Source organism: Panicum virgatum, chromosome 5N (assembly GCF_016808335.1).
Source record: "Panicum virgatum strain AP13 chromosome 5N, P.virgatum_v5, whole genome shotgun sequence".
NCBI classification, from domain to species: Eukaryota; Viridiplantae; Streptophyta; class Magnoliopsida; order Poales; family Poaceae; genus Panicum; species Panicum virgatum.
The window spans coordinates 70,101,383-70,121,885 of NC_053149.1; the positions used below are offsets into that span (position 1 = coordinate 70,101,383).

General features: G+C 46.6%; 2 protein-coding genes across 2 annotated transcripts; one reads left to right on the forward strand and one right to left on the reverse strand.

Annotated features, from left to right (window-relative positions):
- Positions 1-1,529: 1,529 nt before the first annotated feature.
- On the forward strand, positions 1,530-7,418 carry LOC120674430 (calcium-transporting ATPase 1, plasma membrane-type). Its single transcript, XM_039955614.1, has 6 exons — positions 1,530-2,091; positions 3,756-3,810; positions 3,954-6,142; positions 6,214-6,385; positions 6,488-6,786; positions 6,865-7,418. Exons 1-6 carry the CDS (start codon positions 1,897-1,899, stop codon positions 7,171-7,173), a joined length of 3,219 nt encoding a protein of 1,072 aa, XP_039811548.1. The 5' UTR covers positions 1,530-1,896; the 3' UTR covers positions 7,174-7,418.
- Positions 7,419-15,986: 8,568 nt separating this feature from the next.
- On the reverse strand, positions 15,987-20,048 carry LOC120672122. Its single transcript, XM_039952418.1, has 7 exons — positions 19,840-20,048; positions 17,437-18,781; positions 17,071-17,340; positions 16,826-16,906; positions 16,469-16,577; positions 16,306-16,372; positions 15,987-16,187 (listed from the first exon to the last, which is right to left on the reverse strand). Exons 2-7 carry the CDS (start codon positions 18,736-18,738, stop codon positions 16,157-16,159), a joined length of 1,860 nt encoding a protein of 619 aa, XP_039808352.1. The 5' UTR covers positions 18,739-18,781; positions 19,840-20,048; the 3' UTR covers positions 15,987-16,156.
- Between the last annotated feature and the right edge of the window lie 455 nt (positions 20,049-20,503).

Genomic DNA, 20,503 nt, shown 5'->3' on the forward strand with positions numbered 1-20,503 from the left:
CCCTTCTCAATGCAATTCTTTCTTGGTATTTGATATTGCTTTAATTAGATGAACTTTAGTACAATCTAAACGAACAGTCTTTGTGGGAAAAAAATTGAAGGCTAAACAAATAGTCTTTACGTGACGGAGGAAATAATCAATTGCTTAGTTTTTGGTGCTCACACCAAAACCAAGGACACTAGCATGACTTTTTTACTCCCTTGGTCCACCACAATTGATTTTTTTTTACAAAATTAGCACCAAAACCAAGGAGATTATTATGACTTTTTGTCCAAAGAACTCTAGGATGCCTTACATTTGAGTACAAATTTTAAGCTCTCAAATGCCTTACATTTCAGGACGGAGGGAGTAGTTTGTTCTACTACTGTGTGACGGTTGTGCAAACAAAGAGGTTTCTTTTGTTCGCAGATGTGAAGATGTTTTGGAGAATTGTGGTACAGATGCTAGAGAACACTGGATATTTTTTACCTTTTATATGCTGTGCTCCAAGGCCAAGCTGGAGGCACCAAAATCAGCAGACGGGAGCAACTATCTTTGCTGGGCCTCTATAAGGAAGTATCGAATTGCAAGTTGTGTTGACTCCCTAGTCGCTGAAGAAGGCAGAACGTGCTGCAAAACATCTGAACATTTTGGTGTCCTTCTTGAGTGTTTTCTTCTTTTAGTCAATGTGGTGATTGTAATATTTTACATGGTTGAAAACATCTTTTTTGCCTGCTGTATGGATTTTTGACGGTCGACTTATCCTCCCATGCTCTCAGCGTGCTTGATGGTCGATTTAAAGGAAGAGTGTCAGCAACTGGTTCAGTTAGTATGCCACCTCGTGGTGGAATTTGTATTGGAAAAGGGTACAGATAGCCTGTGCAGTGCCATTGCAAGTCAGAGATGATATTCGTTACTCACTTGGTGTCAACCTCCAGAGAAAACTTGCTGGTCCTCTGCTGGCTGACACTTATGTAACTCTCCTAAAAGATCAACAATGCATGGTATGGACAAATACTTGCTAAGGGAGAGTTGAGTCTTGACATGGGTGATAGTATCAAGGGAAAGGGAACGATTCGGGTAATGTAATAACAGTGTTTTATTCCATTTTATTCTGATAATCTCTTTGAAGAACTTTGAAAGGTGAAAAAAATTACGGAAGATGCCAAAGCTTCCTGGATGTTGGACAACCCTGACTTCTGCCCGAGGTTTTAGTGGCAAGCCCCTGAATATTTTCATATACCCCCTTATTAGAATCGGAATCGTGGTCAGTAATCGGCTAATCGCGATCCGAATATTTATAAATACCCCTGATTCGGATCACAACTATGGATCGCGGTGGATTATTTGCAGTTACATCTTTATATTTACAAATACACCCTTTTATTCGGATCGTGATTACAGATCGTGGTCCGATTATTTGCAATTACACCCTTATATTTACAAATAGGCCCCTTGTTGACTGCTCTATCTCCTCGTCGGCTCTTGTGGCCCTTGACCCTATCGTCAATTGAAGTAGACTTGCAGTTGGTGCCCATGTCAATCAGAGGGGCACAGGGGCGACCCGTCCCCAAGCAAAGAAGCGCATGCATGGGCGCTGCCTATATTTATCGGCGGAGATCCGATGCGTATGCATGGGATCGGATTGGGAGGTTGTTAGAGTTCTGATCCCGTCAAAGCTGCCGCGAGGTCCCTGCTACTCGGGACTCCGCGGCAGGTGGGTCGGTAGCCCGCGCTCCCAGAACCAGAAGCCACCCATCACCATTGCCTGCCTGCGAAACAAAACAAAGGAGATCGGCCGGGGGAGGGGGGAGACAGAGGTAGATGGCCATGGAGTTGCAGACCTGATTGCCAACAACTACTCAGGAGCGCGGGCGCAGCTGTGATTGTTGATCAGAAGAGGAGCAGGGGGCGATCATGGCGTACCTGCGGAACAAGTCGATGGAGTTCCTCAAGAGGTTCGAGGTGCCGGCCAAGAACCCGTCGGAGGACGCGCAGCGCCGGTGGCGCGAGGCCGTCGGCACGCTCGTCAAGAACCGCCGCCGCCGCTTCCGCATGGTCCCCGACCTCGACAAGCGGTCGCAGGTCGAGACGCAGCGTCGCAACATACAGGTACGTACTCCGTCATCAAAAACCCATCTGGCCATCTCATAGCTCATTATTGCTGACCTCACACACATGGATTGAGATTGTCTTTCATTAGAACTGATGAAACTCAATCAGTTTCGATCTGCAATTCAGGCACTACTGGATTAAGAACAAGTAATCTGATACGCTGCTATTGTACATTGTTTCGCTGTTCATCCAACGCAAGACGGCGCTGGATGATGGCATGACATTGCCTGCAGCCTGCCTAGTACTCCCTCCGTTCTAAATTATAAGTCATTCCAAGAATTTTGGAGAGTCAAACCATCTCAAAATTTGACCAAAATTATAGAGAGAAACACAAAAATTTATGACATCAAATAGGTATACTATGAAAATATAGCTAACAAAGAATCTAATTATACTTAATTGGTATCATAAATGTTATTATCTTGTTATATAAATTTGGTCAAACTTGAAAAACTTTGACTCTCCATGATTCTTGGAATGACTTATAATTTGGAACGGAGGGAGTACCTAATAAGGCCACCGTTTTCTGCAACTTTCCTCGGAGATACTGCTCATCTGCGACTAAAAAATTATTGTACATCTTTAACATTCAATATTATGGTTAATAGACAGATACATTGTCGTCCTGCGCGATCGGTTTTAAAAATACTGCACAACAAATATATAACCTGTCCTTATACGTGTTACCATTATGTACCTTCTTGATGCGTGCAAAAAAATATTTGCCTCATGTGCATTGCCAAAAAATACTTTGTAGAAAATATGGTTGATACATACTTTTGCCTATTTCGAAAATTATATAGAAAATAGATATGGTATATATTCTCAAGAAGAAACAATTGACAACAGATAGTTTGAGTTATGACGAATATAACTTCTGGCAGTTAGATCAATGACCCATGCCCAAGGACTAATGCTCTAGTAATTCTTTGCCAGTTAATTGCACTGGTTAAAGTACAGTGGAAAATTTCATCTTACACATCAGTGTATAAAATCACCCTAATATTAATCCACACTAGGCCGATCAGAATACCTGTCTCGGAATTTCGACTTCTGTTATGGGATACAGGTTCAATGGTCAACCTAAAAAGTCCAATTCAGTAATTCTTGAAGTGCTCCATAATTTTCATTAGTTATTGCACATTATGAATATCAGTTACCTTTTTGTGTAACCTACAGGACAGAGTTATTTAAGCTAAGTTAATGTCACTCTTTAGGTTTGAATATTAACTAATACTAGGACTACGTCTTGATCTATTTGCATGTACCTGAGGATTAGAATACAGGGAGAAATTTTATGATTTTTTTTTCTAAAGTGAGAGATTTTAACAACAGTTGATTGCTCCCAAAGTATATGTAATGTTTCTAAAGTTTCATGTAATGTTTATTTCAGTCCAATTTATCAGCCAACTTGCACTAGAACGATTATATCATATATTATTCAGTAAAAGTTCATTCCTTTCTGTGCTACTAATTCAATGCAATTTTACTGCTCACGTTAAAATTAAAGCTGCATGACAGAACATTGACACCTTTTACTGATATTTAATTTTCAATTAGCATGGAGCTGGAAATAACAAATATGCATGGTGTAAGGTGTTCTTGCGCCTTTTGTTGGCGTCCAGCCCAAAGCACTCAAAATGATTCTTTCTGATTCACAGGAGAAGCTTCGTGTTGCACTGTACGTGCAGAAGGCTGCACTGCAGTTCATCGATGGTACGCTAGCACATCCTCTCCTCTCTCTATTTTGTACAAGCGTTGCATTCAAAAATCTTGGGTGGTTCAATCTGTTGCTTCCGATCCTCTGATCTTCAAGTCTCCTAACAATAATATAATGTCGGTGTTGAAATCCTTTGTAGCCGCCCGCAGGGCGGAGCACCCATTGCCGGAGCTGGCGCGGCAATGCGGCTTCTCCGTGAGCGCGGAGGAGCTGGCCACCGTGGTGCGCAACCACGACACCAAGAGCCTGAGGCAACTGAGGGGCGTCGACGGCATCGCCCGGAAGATCAACGTCTCCCTCGCCGACGGCATCAAGTCTGACGACACGGGCATCCGGGCCGAGGTCTACGGCGCCAACCAGTACACGGAGAAGCCCCCGAGGACGTTCTGGATGTTCCTGTGGGACGCCAGCCAGGACATGACGCTCCTGCTCCTGGCCTTGTGCGCGCTCGTCTCCGTCGTCATCGGCCTGGCCACCGAGGGATGGCCCAACGGCATGTACGACGGCCTCGGCATCGTGCTCACCATCTTCCTCGTGGTCATGATCACCGCCGCCAGCGACTACAAGCAGTCGCTGCAGTTCCGGGACCTCGACAAGGAGAAGAAGAAGATCGACATGCACGTCACCCGCGACGGCTACCGGCAGAAGGTGTCCATCTACGACATCGTCGTCGGCGACATCGTCCACCTGTCCATCGGCGACCAGGTCCCGGCCGACGGCCTGTACATTGACGGCTACTCGTTCGTGGTCGACGAGTCGAGCCTCTCCGGCGAAAGCGAGCCCGTGCACTTGTCCAACGCCAAGCCGTTCCTGCTCGGCGGGACCAAGGTGCAGGACGGCTCGGCGCGGATGCTGGTGACGGCGGTCGGGATGCGGACGGAGTGGGGGAACCTGATGGAGACGCTGAGCCAGGGCGGCGAGGACGAGACGCCGCTGCAGGTCAAGCTCAACGGCGTGGCCACCATCATCGGCAAGATCGGGCTGGCGTTCGCGGTGCTCACGTTCACGGTGCTCATGACGCGCTTCCTGGTGGGCAAGGCGCACGCGCCCGGCGGGCTGCTGCGGTGGAGCGGCGAGGACGCGCTCTCGGTGCTCAACTTCTTCGCCGTCGCGGTCACCATCATCGTCGTCGCCGTGCCCGAGGGGCTGCCGCTCGCCGTCACGCTCAGCCTGGCGTTCGCCATGAAGAAGCTCATGCAGGAGCGCGCGCTCGTAAGGCACCTCTCGGCGTGCGAGACCATGGGGTCGGCGAGCTGCATCTGCACCGACAAGACCGGCACGCTCACCACCAACCACATGGTCGTCGAGAAACTCTGGGCTTCCGGGGCAGCGCAGACGGTGAGCACCGCCAAGGGCTTCGACGAGCTCAAGTCGTCCGTGTCAGAAAACTTCACCAAGGTGCTGCTCGAGGGCGTCTTCCATTGCTCCGGCTCGGAGGTCGTCACGAACAAGGACGGCAAGACCACCATCATGGGCACGCCCACCGAGACGGCCATCCTAGAGTTCGGCCTCGAGGTGGAGAAGTACACCAAAGTGGAGCGCTGCAGCGCCAAGAAGCTCAAGGTGGAGCCCTTCAACTCGGTGAAGAAGACGATGGCCGTGGTCGTCGCGTCCCCGCACGCCGCCGGCCATCCCCGCGTGATCCTCAAGGGCGCATCCGAGGTAGTCCTGAGACGGTGCAGCTCCATCATCGACGGCACCGGGAGCGTCGAGAAGCTCACGGATGCCAAGGCCAAGCGTGTGGCCAGCGCCATCGACGCGTTCGCGTGCGAGGCGCTGCGCACGCTCTGCCTGGCGTACCAGGACGTGACCAGCGGCAGCGACATCCCCAACGATGGGTACACGCTCATCGCCGTGTTCGGCATCAAGGACCCCCTCCGTCCAGGGGTGAGGGAGGCCGTCAAGACGTGCCACGCTGCAGGTATCAATGTCCGCATGGTCACCGGCGACAACATCAACACGGCCAAGGCGATTGCGAGGGAGTGCGGCATCCTCACCGATGATGGGATTGCCATAGAGGGGCCCGACTTCCGGACCAAGAGCCCCAACGAGATGAAGGAGATCATACCCAGAATCCAGGCACGTAGCTGCATTCTCTTAGCTTCATTCTTCTCTGAAGAATTTTTTTGCATCAGGAAAACTGACACGACTGGTTTCTTGTGCCTGCAGGTGATGGCTCGGTCGTTGCCGTTGGACAAGCACACGCTGGTGACAAACCTGAGAGGCATGTTCGGAGAGGTGGTGGCGGTGACCGGCGACGGCACAAACGACGCGCCTGCGCTGCACGAGGCTGACATCGGCCTCGCCATGGGCATTGCTGGAACAGAGGTGTGTAACTGAGCACTTGACTCGCTCAAAAATGTCTTTCAGACTACTTGACAGTTGCAACTGCTGATCAGGTTGCCAAGGAGAACGCCGACGTGATCATCATGGATGACAACTTCTCGACCATCATCAACGTGGCCAAATGGGGTCGTTCCGTCTACATCAACATTCAGAAGTTCGTGCAGTTCCAGCTCACGGTGAACGTTGTTGCCCTGATGGTGAACTTCGTCTCCGCGTCCTTCACAGGTGCGCATAACTGCATGTTCAGTAGTACCTCATTCTTGTCACATCTTCTAATAACTTTCTGAGTGACTTCTCTTGTGATTTGCAACCGAACAAATAATTCAGGAAGCGCCCCACTGACCATTGTGCAACTGCTGTGGGTGAACCTGATCATGGACACCCTCGGCGCCCTGGCGCTGGCGACGGAGCCCCCCAATGATGCGATGATGCAGAGGCCACCGGTCGGCCGAGGTGACAACTTCATCACCAAGGTCATGTGGAGGAACATCATAGGCCAGAGCATCTACCAGCTGATCGTGCTCGGCATCCTCATCTTCAAGGGCAAGAGCCTCCTGCAGTTGAACGGCGATCGATCTGACACCCAGCTCAACACGTTCATATTCAATACCTTTGTGTTCTGCCAGGTACAGAAGCTGAAGTTGCCCCTTCTTAGTTCTGAACTTTTACTTCTTGTTGCCACTCACACTCCGTTCTTTGGGCAGGTTTTCAACGAGGTAAACAGCAGGGAGATGGAGAAGATCAATGTGTTCAGCGGCATCTTCAGCAGCTGGATCTTCTCGGCGGTCGCCGGTGCCACCGCGGCGTTCCAGGTGATCATCGTGGAGCTCCTAGGGACGTTCGCTAGCACGGAGCACCTGAGCGGGCGGCTCTGGCTCACCAGCGTGCTGATCGGGTCGGTCAGCCTGATGATTGGTGCCATCCTGAAGCTCATCCCTGTCGATTCCAGCAGCGACTCGTCTGATCGCCGTGATGGGTACCAGCCCATCCCCACTGGCCCTGACGCCGTGTGATTTCGAAGACGTTTCGTCATTCTTTTTCCTTTTAGGAACAAGAGAATTCAGCAGGTTTGATTATTTTAGGTAGGAGTGGCGGTTCGTTGTTGCTGTTAGCTATTTGATCTTCAGTCTCTCGACCTTGTTGTCTTTCAGGCAAACAATGTGTCTGAATGTGGGTGATAGAACCAATGTTTGTAGCGAATAATGGTAGAATCTATGTGAACTTTTACATGTCTGTATTATATTCTTCATTGCATGGCTGTTTTGTATTTGTAGCAAACCACGTTTCCACGGGTCAATGTCTCAATGATAGGGGGGAAAAATACAGATCATATTACTAGTACACTTAGACGGGGTTAGGCTCGTCCTTCCATCACGTTGCAGTCAAGTAATTTTGGCGTGTTTGAATTAACCCTGGCTAGCCAAACCAAAGTTTAGCCATGTCCTCCTAATAATTGGCTGTTAGTTGGTTTATGGTTGATATTTGTTTAGCGCCAAAATATTTTTTGTGGTTTCTTTTTTTACTATGCAAGGGTGAACAGCAAGGGATACGACATGATAAAGTGTTTGTTGAAGAATAATACTCAAAATATATATTTGCACTGCTGTGTGCCTTTCAATTAAATTAACAAATCAAGACCCAAGCTGACCATATCATACTAAACAAAAATTTATCTCTTTAGTGGACTGTAAAACTATTGCTTCCACTTCGGTCTTAAATGATTTGGTAGTCGTGGCGCGATGTGTACTTCATAATTTCTATCTTAATACAAAAATACACAGCTCTCCTATGTATTCAACAAAAAAAAAATTTGGTAGTGCTCCTGCCATTTTTTCTAAAAAATACAAAACAAAAATTAGCGTCATGCTCCCAATTAGAGCATTTTGGCATTCTTTTGAGATTCTGTCCTTGCTACCATCCAAACAAATCTAAAATGTGGCTAAATTTGGGTTATGCCCATATTTGGCCGTAACAAATATTGTGTCTTGGCAAGATGAGTCCACAAACAGAACATCCCATGCAGGGCAGCCCACTTCTGCACTTCTGCAGGTTTGGATATTTTGGTTCGATTATACCTGTAACAAGAAGAGAGCACAACCGACTGTTGCAGTTGAAGCCGATTACTGTGGACGCTACCGTCATCGATTTCCGCTGTTCATATATGTACACACACCCACCCTACACACGCACACCTTACTCACACCACTATACACGTACAAACAGTCCTATAACTACACTCAGAATCGAAGACCGCGTCCTCGAGATCACCGGATGACTCCATAGGCGACAGGCGCGTCGCACTCCCTTTGTGACTCCACGCGTAAGAGGCTACAGATTTAAACAAAGAAACACGGTTCCCGAGTGCGAACCCGCGCCGAGCAGCGCTGGAACGCGGGCGGCAGGCGCTCCACTGAACAGCCTTGCCAACGCGCTACGCGCGCATTCGCCTGACAGATGCTCTTGATGCCTCCTCTTCCCAGCGTCTCATGGTCTCTCTCTCTCTCTGGATAGGAGGAAGGCACAACCGGGGAATGTGCCCTTATATAAGCCGTCATGCCTGTTTCAACAAGTATGTGCGAGTTGGTGGGAGCTGGTGCATTTGCTCCGTCAAATCTCTAGTACATCAGATGAGATGATGGTGATGATCACATGATCTTTCGTACACATTACTGGTCAACATTCATTGATGTGTTGCAACCGCAATCATTCGATTCATTTGCTAAAGACCACGAATGAAGAGCCAGCTAATTCTTGGAAACTTGCACAGCAGTACCCCTAAAAACGAAAACTCACACAACAGCACTCCAAAGTATGGGTAGCATAAATACCCACCCGCGACCATACCCAAAAGTTCAAGTTTTACCCATATTCGCAAAGGTTATCGGGTAAAATTTCATGCCAGTACCCATACTTAGTGGGTACTCGGCGGGTTTCAGGTACCCGTCGGATTCATTTATAAGAGCACAAATAATATTTCATTCTAATAATGATATAAATAAATTTAGTCCTAATATACCACCCATACAAGTCAATGCAAACCTTTATATAGTATAAAGATCTAAACACTCGGTCTTTTTAGGGTTTACTTTGTAGTGCATGCAAGCGATTTTTTTAGTCAAGTATTTAATATTAGAAGCAACAAGCAATGACAAAGTACACTGCTAGCAAATAATTAAGCAAAATCTCACTTCTCATTTATAGTTCACATAGTCTCACATCCTAGTTCTATGTAGTTCATACATTCCATATTAGAATGAGAATAAACATGATAATATATAGGTTCTCTAATCTATACCACTTTTTTTTAACCTAGAAATCTATACCACTTCAGGAACCATCGGGCACTTACGGGTAAGATTGGATACCCAAACCCGACACCGCCTCATTTCGGGTACCCAGTCCAATCGTGCTTGCAGGCGAGATTTCATACTCATATCCTCAGCCATCGGGTACGAAACCCGCAGGTACCTGTGCCCCCCGGGTAGGATTGCCAATTTGCCATCCCTTTTCTTTGTCTCGGGGGTGAGTGTCTGACTCACGTTCTTTTTTTTTTGTTGAAAAGCTAGCAGGAGCATTGCCTTGTCATTTAAGGAAGGAGAAGCAATAGAGCTCGTCTTACAAGTTTGATATTACATAAATAAGATAGTTCCCAAACTCTAGAAAGCGAAAGCATAACATAATAACTAGGATAACTCTGGCTCTGAACTAGCCAACTTCCGAGTGCTTACTTCAAGCTTGATCTCTTGCATGACCTTCGCCGAAGTCTTGGTTGTCTGCTCAAACACTCGCTTGTTCCTTTCATTCCATAGATTTCACGCACGGCACAATACATCAACATCGCGGCTTTGGTTTTCCTTGTTTTGCTCAGTAGTTGAGAGAGTTCCTTCTGCCACCAATCAACTATCTCGATCCCATTTTGCGGCGGCTTCACCAGGTGGTCCAATGTTCCATTTTTTCCCAAACTTACTTAGCAAAGTGGTAATGTAGTACCATGTGCTGCTGATTCTTGCTCGTGGTTGCAAAGTGAACATATTTGGTTGCATGGCCATTGTCTGCGGTCAGTATTTTTTATTGCAGTAATAGCCAAGCAAAAAAAATTGTGCTTGCCGCTTTCCAAATAATGTACTGTCCATGGAAGTAACTGTAGGATCCCAAGAATTGTGCGTTATAAGCTGATTTTGATGTTCACGGAAGAACTATTCATAGACTGTAGGCCATTTTCGCGTTCTAACTACAAGGTGATGTTTTCACCGGCCGCCACCCGCAGTAATGCCCCGACTGCAAGAAGGATGTCGGTTGCCACCAAAGACGGCAACTGCTGGCTCATTGGCTCCTGCTAGCTGCTTCACCTGTCCTGCCGCTGCACAAGAAGTAGAACGCACCCTAACACCGACGGACAGGCGTCGATGGCTACGCTTCGGCGCCGGCGGTAGCGAGCTCACTAGCTAGACTGGCGAGACCCCAAGCGACACGGTTCCAGGCGCCTCCTACTCCCAAACGTCTGACCTCTCATTCTCTTTTCTAGCGCAACATGTGCAATTCATCACGTCCCTTGCGTGATCCGATCCATTCACGTTGGCATTGGCTACTGATCGAGCTGGTGGGGTGCGCTGTAGCTGGGGCTAGCTAGTCCTTGTATGTATCTATATATAAGAGCCAAGTTTGGTGGAGGATGTATTAACTGCGTTTAGCTCCATCTGACATTAAACTCGATGATGGTATGACTTGTAAAAAAATCAATATTCACCTTATAAAAAAATCAACATTCACCTTCGAAAAGAAAATCAGCATTCAAGTGCTTTATCTAACAATTAATGGTCTATTATGTATGTGTTTTTGTTAAATGTAGTACTATTTAATTATTTCTCTAGCTGGAATCAAACTGGTAAAGCTGGTGAAACAGTATGACCAGGGATAACTAGGACAGCTCATGTCCGAAAAAAAAAAGCTTGACCAGGCCAATGCTGCGAGATTTGCAGCTTGATCCATGTTAGGTGGACACCCCGAGGCATGCAGCTTCGGATGCATCCTAGACGTTGGTCCTCTGCAATCTTGGTCCGGCCGTGCCTGATCTGACTCAGTCCAACATCATGTATTCCTCTTCCTCAGGCACATCTTGGAGTTGGCAGCTATAGAGCCAATACCCCAAGAGTTGCAGTTCCAGATTCCTCCGATTCCCAGCAGCCTGTGCATATATCGTGGTGGCGGCGCATGGCGTCAGGAGCAGGCGCAGCTGAGGCGGTGGCGCGGTGCATGGCAGCAGCCCCATATGCTGATTTTTCTTTGCACGTGCGTTTGAATCTGCTCATCTATGATTTTTTTCAATACCCTATATATATATATATATATATATATATATATATATATATATATATATATATATATATATATATATATATATATAAAACCAGAAGGCACATAAGGTGCAGTACTGAAAGATCAGTTAGCAGCTCAACTGCACATAAAGCCAACAGTAGCAACACTATTTAGTAGTATACCGGACCTTGACGGGAAATGAGTGAACATCTTCTCACAAAACATCACCTCTTAGTTCAGCTGATGATGCTCTCTCCATCCGGCAACATGGACAGCAGACTGCAGACAGATTCCTCCGATTCCCATTACCCAATAGCTAGCTAGTCCATCTAAATTAGGGAGTGACCTCGCCTCACTCGAGTGAAATCTCACCTCGCCTCACTCGATTTATAATAATACGGCCCTTGCTGCCTGCTGGTACGGTTCCTAGCTAGCACGCTCCGAGTTCCGCCGCCTGTCCTGCTGTCCTATACCCACCTTCATGTTGGTTCCGTTGAAATTCCAGACGAACAGGGGCTGTGGTTACTGGTGCCTCCAAATCCCGACCCTCTCTCTCGCGCGCGTGTTTTCGCTTCCGGCAAGTGACTGCCTGGCCTTGCTAATAAAAGCTCGCAGCAGTAGGTCCTGAAGAAGAAGGCTATCTACCACATATATATGCCTTTGGGTGATGATACACTTACAGTGAGATATGATAGAAGGCAAGGCAGAGGGGAATGTGTCACTCCTATATAACAAGGGGCGCGGGAGGTCGGTGGGATTATTATTATTATACTTGCTCTCCATCGGCCTCATTCGTGCTCTTCAACAGACGGGAGTGTGGAAAATATATAACATATGTAACAGCCCTATGTTGATTAACTAGTTAAATATGTCATCATGTGCATCTTAAAGCATTAAGCATAATTAGCTCGTAATTAAAGAGAGAATTAAATCTTAGGCTAATCCACTATTTTGGTAGTGGCGGACAGTCCACCCCTATACGGCGGACGGTCCGCGACCTTGCCACGTGGCCGACCACGGTTCACCTCGGGCACATCGAATTCACTGTCATGTCACCCTACCCGTGGATAGTCCACGCATCACTCGCGGACGGTCCGCTAGCGCATCTCCGATGCGTGTCACATGCGCAGAGTCTGGGCGCCACGTCTCACCCCCGACCCCACTCGTCAGCCCGACCCTCCATCTCCTGGGAGCCTTCTCCCAGCTCTCTCTCTCTCCCTCATTCACTCTCATCACCTTCTCTCTCAAGCTCCAAGCCATGGAGGAGCTCCCCCATCTTCCCCACCATTGAAGCCCCTCCACCTCGCCGGAGCACCAGCGGAGGACGCTGGAGAACGACGCCTACGAACTGCACCACCCCGATCTCCTCTTCTTCCTTGGGGAGGAGCTTCCCCAACAAGCTTCTTCCTCTACTTCATTCTCTTCCTCAAGCCCAAGCAAGGAGGACGACCCCGAGCTACTCCAAGTCTTCCCCGACGACTTGAAGCCCTTACCGGTGACCCACTCGACGCCGGTGAGTGTTTCCCCTCCCCGATCCATCCGCATTGCCCTAGGATTCGAAGCCAAGAGCACCCCTAGAGCACAAATCACCATTGATGACCTAGAGCTTCGAAACCCTAATGCATGTGCGATTCAGTTACCAAAGTGAACTCCCTAGACTCCCAGGCACCTCTAGGAACAAACCCCACCCCAAACCGTGTCCGGAATCGCCGGCGGCGAACTCGCCGGTGAGCCTCGGCCGTGTCGCGGACGGTCCGCCCGACATGGCCGGACGGTCCGCCAGCTCCTGACCAAAACCAACAGAGCATCTGCACGAGTTCTGGCCTTTCAAGATTTGAAAGGCGGACAGTCCTCTCATCCCACGCGGACGGTCCGCGATTTAGTCAGAGAGCATGTTTTCCACTCAGCACGGTCCGCGACTGACCGGCGGACGGTCCGCGACTGACCGGCGGACGGTCCGCGACTGACCGGCGGACGGTCCGCGACTGACCGGCGGATGGTCCGCCACTCGGTCCGCCGTTCAGACCGGACGGTCCGCTTACCTAAACCGGACGGTCCGCAATTACCTGTTCAGCACCCTTTCACTCATTCACGTACCACCCACCTTTGTACCTTATGTCCAGTCTCTATACCATAGTTTAGCCCTATTAAAGCATGCATTCTCCTGTCACTAGCAATCATTGCACGCATTCATAGCATGCTCATTTCTCAAACATCATTTGCATTCGTGGAGAGACCGTGACACCGGAACAAGAGGAGGGTGAGCCGAAACCCGTGGAAAACAACGCTTCTTTTGAGACTCAAGGCAGGCCCCTAAGCATTTCTTACACCCTATTTTGGATCAATGAAGTATATGTGTCTTGTTTGCGCATGAGTTACTATATATATATATATCATTGATTGCGTAGAACCTATTTGATACATTATCAACCTTGATTAGGATATCATCTTTAGATGAGTATGCTTGAATAGGTGTCATGAACTATATGCTTAGCCATGCTTAGTTACGGTACAAGACGAGAGGTGGTAAGGTCACCACCACTCGCGAGCTATAGGATGTTTGATTAATTTACATGATTAGTCAAGAATAGATAAAAGTTGAGCAGATATGAAAGATGATTCGGACTTGGGCAAGTATGATAGGGCCATGTTGGGATGGAGCTCACATGGTTAGTCTTGCTTGAGTTGATTAAGGACCGATGCGTAATCGCTTTGATACTTGAGCACCTTTCCGTACAAACCACATACTATATAATGGGACGGTAAGCCAACTAGCATAAGTCACACCTTGCCTTGATCGGATTCGGTGCGAGTTGTGATGGAGTGCGATCGGCGCTTCCGGTGCACTTGTCCTTCTCGATCGTTCGCTCATAGTCGGTTGTGTTTGTGCGAAAGGTTGAGGCATGAATCAACACTTATCCTTGGCCGTGGGTATGGTCGTTGGTCTTGTTCTCGTGTGAGAAAAGTTGTACACCCCTGCAGGGTTTTCGATCTATTGTAATAGCCGCGCTCTCGGACATTGAGCACGCTCTTGTACTTTGACTTCAACGTAGAGTTACCGAGGAAGTTCATGGAAGATTGAGTTTATGATTTATGAACACCTTACTTATGCAATTGTTTGATGCATGCTTTAGAGATCATAGATGCTCTGTCTTTTGTTTATTACAACTTGATCAAAGTTAGATGCTTTTATGCAAAAGTTAAATACCGTACCCTATCCTTGCTACTAACCAAATGCATTCTCCTTGAGGTCGGGATATTATATACCCATATTGGATAAGTCCTGCGAGTACCTTTTGTACTCATGGTGCTATCGTTAAAGTTGTTGCAGGTGATGCGCAGCCGGAAGCCGTGTTCGGCTACTTCTACCCCGCGGACGGAGGTGCGGGTGAGGAGTAGATGGCCGGTGGCTATGTGAAGGGCACTATCGGCATATAGTGTTACCTTCTTATTTTGCGATATGTATGGAGTGCTAGTAGTAGAATTTTCCGCTGCAAAAACTCTGAGGACTTGCTGTATTAAAATTTGAACCGCTTTGTAATATAATCTCGTGTGTTGGACGTGACTATGTAATGGTGTTACTGTTGTGCTCGTGTAGTGTGTTTAAATCTTGGGCGGTGCTCATGACACATTCCAAGGACTACCAGAGTTGGTTCCCTCTAATCAAGTTGATCAATGGATGATGACTCGATTAGGCGAGATCAACTTGGGCTGGTTCCTCACAACATAAATCAGAGTTAGTATCTGACTATTGGTTCTTGTAGCACAAATACGTTCTACTGTGGGAAAAGCGTGTCAATGTAGTCCACCTCTCACTTCATGAAAAGCGGTCTCCGCACAGGAAACTGCAGAAATGCGCAGTATGGCAAGCTCACGCATCAACCATCCCAACAGGCCGTTGCGCGCACAGGCCTAAGCATAAGCAGTAACCTCTGCGATACCAGCATTGCTTTCTGAGAGTCGGATCAGGCACCCGGTTAAGGGTCCAGGCAACGTCGGCCTCCACAAGAACTTTCGCCATGTCTCGTGAATGTTGCTTCTATGGTATCCAAAGGACGGACGCTAGAGATGTGGTTCCTGAAGCCTTCTGTTCCCAATGCACTGCTATCCTAACACCAAATTGGCCATCAGAAGAAAAGAACTACCAACTACATTCAGCATCTGGATGATATAAGGAGCCGGGGAGGCAAAGCTCGCCCCAAGTATGACCCTATCCCCTAGTACAGATGCACAGTGTGGTATTCATGCCTAGAAATGTCAAAGACGTCTTTCGGCGGTACTGGTTAGGGTTGTTTCTACGACAATTCTGAATGGACTTGACACACACACACACACACACACACACACACACACACACACACACACACACACACACACACACACACACACACACACACACACACACACACACACACATATCCGACCCAAGTAATTACTTAGTCGTGCCATAGGCTAACGTGGCCATATAGTCGTATAACACCAACATCCCACATTTGGTTTGTCTGCCAAAAGCCAAACGAAGCACGCGATCATTCATGGTAAGGGCCAGAGGCTCCAACGATAAATACAGGCAAGAGTGTGCAGGGGATCATAAGAGTAACTGGAGAACACGATAAGGATGCATATGTACACAAAGTGCTTTGTTTTCCTTGCACAGTACCTGACCTAAACAGATCTTGCTCAAATGGTTTTTTCATGGAAAAGGCGATACCTAGAGCACAAAAGATACCATTTCTGAGTTAAAAGGCAGGATTGATTTCATTCATACTGCAAACCAAAATGTTCAAGAAATAACATGACCCTACACTGTTAGGTGAGCAAGCATGTACCTGTCGAACTCGAGCTTCTGAGTGACAATACCATTCAGCAGAAGCTCTGAGTCAAAGACTTGGAGACCTGCAACCATTGCACAGAACTTGTTCCCTGAGATAGCAAGAAACGGGGGAAGCAACAGAAAAAGATCTTTTGGGAGAGAAAATTCATAACATGTACCACTCCTAATTAATGGCATACAGACACTGCGGTCTTGTTCACAAGAGATGACAAAGGCCCCCTCAAACTTCTTGTTCTTTATTGTAGAGGCTGTGATTCTGTCCGATGGCTGACAAAATTAGCACTAGAGCAGATTAGCCAATATAATAAAAACTATGTAACCAAGAATGAAATTCAAACATATATCAAGGTCATACGAAATTATTATGACATGTAAAACAGAAAGTAATCGTTTGATCTTCCCTATTTTGACTTATGGATATATGGTTATATACTTGATAAATGAATGCGATGGTAGGTAGACTACCAGTCTACCATGGACAGTAGGACCCAATATGTAGATTAACAATTGCATACCTGACCATGAGCTGCTGCCACTAAACTTTTCAGAAGCTCCTTGCTAGGCTTGGCATTTGGCGTGATTAGTACTCTTCTACCCTAATATGAATTTTGGAAAAGTCAGGAAACTTAACAGTATAAGTATTACAAATAAAATGCCATAAAAATATACTGTAAGTTGAAAGTTTTGACATAAAAGAGAATACATCATGCACTCCCCCATTTCAATTGGATTCATCACAGCTAAGAAATTAGTGGCAAACCTCAAGCAATGGTTTTTTGCAGGCTCTGCCTATTGAAACAGGCAAGCTAAAGCCTAGTTCCTTTTCCTTCTTCATATCCCTCATAATGTATTTCTTTTCATCCATGAAGCACCTTGCTTCACCACAGCATTCAAGCCATGATGGTGTGACTACAGGTATCCCCATAGCCATTGCTTCTAGCATGTTCCTTGTACGGGCAAACTTTTCAGCAACAAAGTGTGTAGCCTCTGTAGTAGTCGTCGCCGCAGGTAATCCAAAGTACGTCAATATCTGCCAACGTCCAAGAAAATTTAAATGGTGGAAACTGGAAACCATCAACAGACCCTTAAAAACTGCTTTAGTATTGACTAATGTATTGAAAACTACCTTTGTTTGCATTTTTATTGTTTCCTTGTCCATGCTTTGGCTGAACAGAACACGTACGTTGGACATATTTCTCCTTCGCCTGCTCAATTGCAAAACTGGAGATGCTTCATTTCTGAACAGACTGGCAAGTTCTCGGGAACCTTGAGATTTCAGAAGGCCTCTCTTCAGTGGTTTCTTTGACATCTGTGTCCTAGATTGGGGGCCAGCGCTATTTAGCTCTATCAGTGGTACTCTGTGTGATAAAATAGAGTTCTGATCTTCCTGTGCAGATGTGGGTTGCTTTTCCACTCCAGCATGCTTGCTGAAATCAGGGCCAGATGTGCTAAGTGTTTTTGCTGTCAATGAGTCTGCTACTTCTGTAGTTTTGGATGTAAATGTAGCTGAGCTGCCAGCTTTATTGAATTGAATTTTCGAGTTTCTTGAGATAAACATATAGGTTCTCTTCCTTCTAGGGTGGATTACAGCATCAGAACATAGAATATTTGAAACACTTGCACCAGATGCCTTGGTTCCTTCGGACACCTCATGCATGCTGCCATTGTCCACGCTTCCTTTTGCTTTCCCTGCCATTTGTTTTGGATTGTTCCTAGTTTTTAACTTGCTGGGTTGCTTTTTCAAAAAGCTTGAACTTCCACCAATTCGCTTTTGAATTAGTGGTTCAACTGAACATGTCTTATCTGCCTTCCTTTCTTTTCCCAAATTTGTTATGAGAACAGAACTTTCAGGATGTACGTTCTCCCTGACAACACAATTGACAGTTGAGGCATTGGACAATGCTTCCATAGCTTCAGCTGCCATCTGAGTACTTGGCCCAATATCATATGCTTCAGATAAATCATCTGTAGAACCAAAAGGCTCTGGCTTGTTAAAAGAATCCGCGGCTGAGTCACCACCAATACAATCTGATATGAACCCAGCCCTGGTACTTGATCCATTGCCACCATATCTCTGGGAGGCCAAATGTTTCACTTTAGTGTTAGCATGGATCCTTTGTTTTTTCCTGGAAATCATAATGGCTGTGCATTCGCCATTATTGGGAGTATCAGCCCAGTCAAATATACCTGACTTTTGGAGGGGGCTATTGTACTCGGCCCTTTTGGCCAGACACTGAGCTACTTTTGTGACTAATATAGGAGCTGGTTTTATCCCACTGATTGGGTCAGTGCTTGTTTTCTGAGAAGTTTCTATGTCATCTCCTACTAGGAGCCTTTCTACAGTATCAATAGCTGTGGCCTGTGATTCATCATCAGACTCCTGAGAATTAAGGTAATCTAAACTTCCCTGTACTCTTGCACTAGTCATTGTACACAAGCTGTAACAGCTAAGATAGATAGGCAAGCAGAACCTACAAGATTGAAACAGTGAATAGTCACCAACACCAGGCAAATTGTGATCTCACTATCCAGTTGTTAACAAAAATCTGAACATGATTATGAGTGCTTAATATAATCGAATTCAAATGGTTGAATGATGCATAAACCAAAACTGCATAAGTGAAAGGAACATTTTCAAACTGCCAAAGTATTCAACTGCAGATGTACACACCCACATGTGCACACAGAAAATGTATGATTACAAGAAAGATAAATGACGCATGCTATCCTGTCCAGGAGTACGGAAAAAATATGGCAATACAGCCAACTGCAAGGAGAGTTTTCAAGATAAATAGTGCCAGCTGCAAACTTAAATGTGGCAGCCAGTAGCAACTAGCAAGGGACTGAAATGTTGAGATTCAGAGCAGATAGTGTTTACCACAATAACGTGTATCCATATTTGTATTGTTTCTGAAAAATGGAATTCAGATAGCTAAAAGCTTTGCCAGGACTAGTAGACCATCCAATCGCAATGGCAATCAGTTGGTGTCAGAAAAAATAACAGCATCTAATGGTAAATCATATAGTGCATTGGATGAAGAACATGACAACATGATCATCCTAGAAATCTAACACAGAAGTTCATAACAGTATCAATAACAACAACACGGACCAATCTTATGTCTTTTAGATTGAAACTACCAGTAGTGATAGCTGCTACAATATTGTTGAATCAATCATCACAAGTACTAATTTCACAAAAGTGTCTGCATGGCAATCGCACGCTCATTGCGCTCATCACGCAGCAATCGCCAAAAGAGGAATCATCAGACGCCGGCGGCTTCCGTGTAAACAGGGGGAGAGGATTGGGTTTAGGGCTGGGAGTAGGGGAGAGGAGAGAATCCTTCCGCGGGTGGAGTGCACGGAGGCGACTAGAGGTGGAGCAAGCCAGAAGGCGCAGTCAGAGGGTTCGATCAAGATCTCCCGCGCATGCGGCGAGAGACGAACGACTCGTCAGCGCGGGGAACACGATCAAAATACTAGCAAAAAAAATCCGCGAAAATATTGGGGGAAGACGATGGAATTATACCTCCGTTCGAAGGGAGCAAGGCCAGAAGTTCTGTAGGGCCTCGCGCCTTCACTTCGGCACTAATCCGCCAGTGATCGAAGCGAGCAAGGGAGCATCCGATTCGGGTTTCGGTGCGGCGGATGCGAGGAATTGGGGGAGCGGAAGAGAGATGATGAGTGCTCTGCGCCAGTGAAGCGCGTGTTCCGAAGCAAATGCCGCTGGAGAAGCGTACTCGGGAAGCCTCTTCCCTCTGGCTCGTCTTTCTGGAGGGAAGAACTGAACGTGGTGGAAAATTTCGGACCAATTTTTTCGGCGAGAGCGCGCAAACATTATTTTGGCGGGGAAAACAAATTTCACGCGCCCCGGGAAAATAAATTTAGTAAAGGTGAAAATGGTCGTAGATACTCTTCTCCTCTATTAATGAAAAAATAACGTATACGGACAAGATCGTTATGAATAAAAAATAATTTTTCTCTCCCTGACATTGTTAAATTCCCAATATTAATGAATAGTGCAGGAGAACGATGGTAGTGGTAGAACGGAGCGTGGAATTAGCTTTTGCGAAAACTTTGTTGAAATTAAAAAAAACGCTCGTTTTGCTAACAGAATCGTAAGAGAACTAATTTACAGCATTCCTTATTGATATATACTCATGCTGTGTTTAGTTCGTGAAATTTTTTGAGTT

Coding starts and splice junctions, on each gene's coding strand:
- LOC120672122 (XM_039952418.1), bottom strand. CDS start 18,738: ATGACTAGTGCAAGAGTACAGGGAAGTTTAGATTACCTTAATTCTCAG. Junction 17,341..17,436: donor CAATAAAAATGCAAACAAAG/GTAGTTTTCAAT, acceptor GGACGTTGGCAG/ATATTGACGTACTTTGGATT. Junction 16,907..17,070: donor GCAAAAAACCATTGCTTGAG/GTTTGCCACTAA, acceptor AATTCATATTAG/GGTAGAAGAGTACTAATCAC.
- LOC120674430 (XM_039955614.1), top strand. CDS start 1,897: ATGGCGTACCTGCGGAACAAGTCGATGGAGTTCCTCAAGAGGTTCGAG. Junction 2,092..3,755: donor CGCAGCGTCGCAACATACAG/GTACGTACTCCG, acceptor TCTGATTCACAG/GAGAAGCTTCGTGTTGCACT. Junction 6,386..6,487: donor CGTCTCCGCGTCCTTCACAG/GTGCGCATAACT, acceptor CAAATAATTCAG/GAAGCGCCCCACTGACCATT.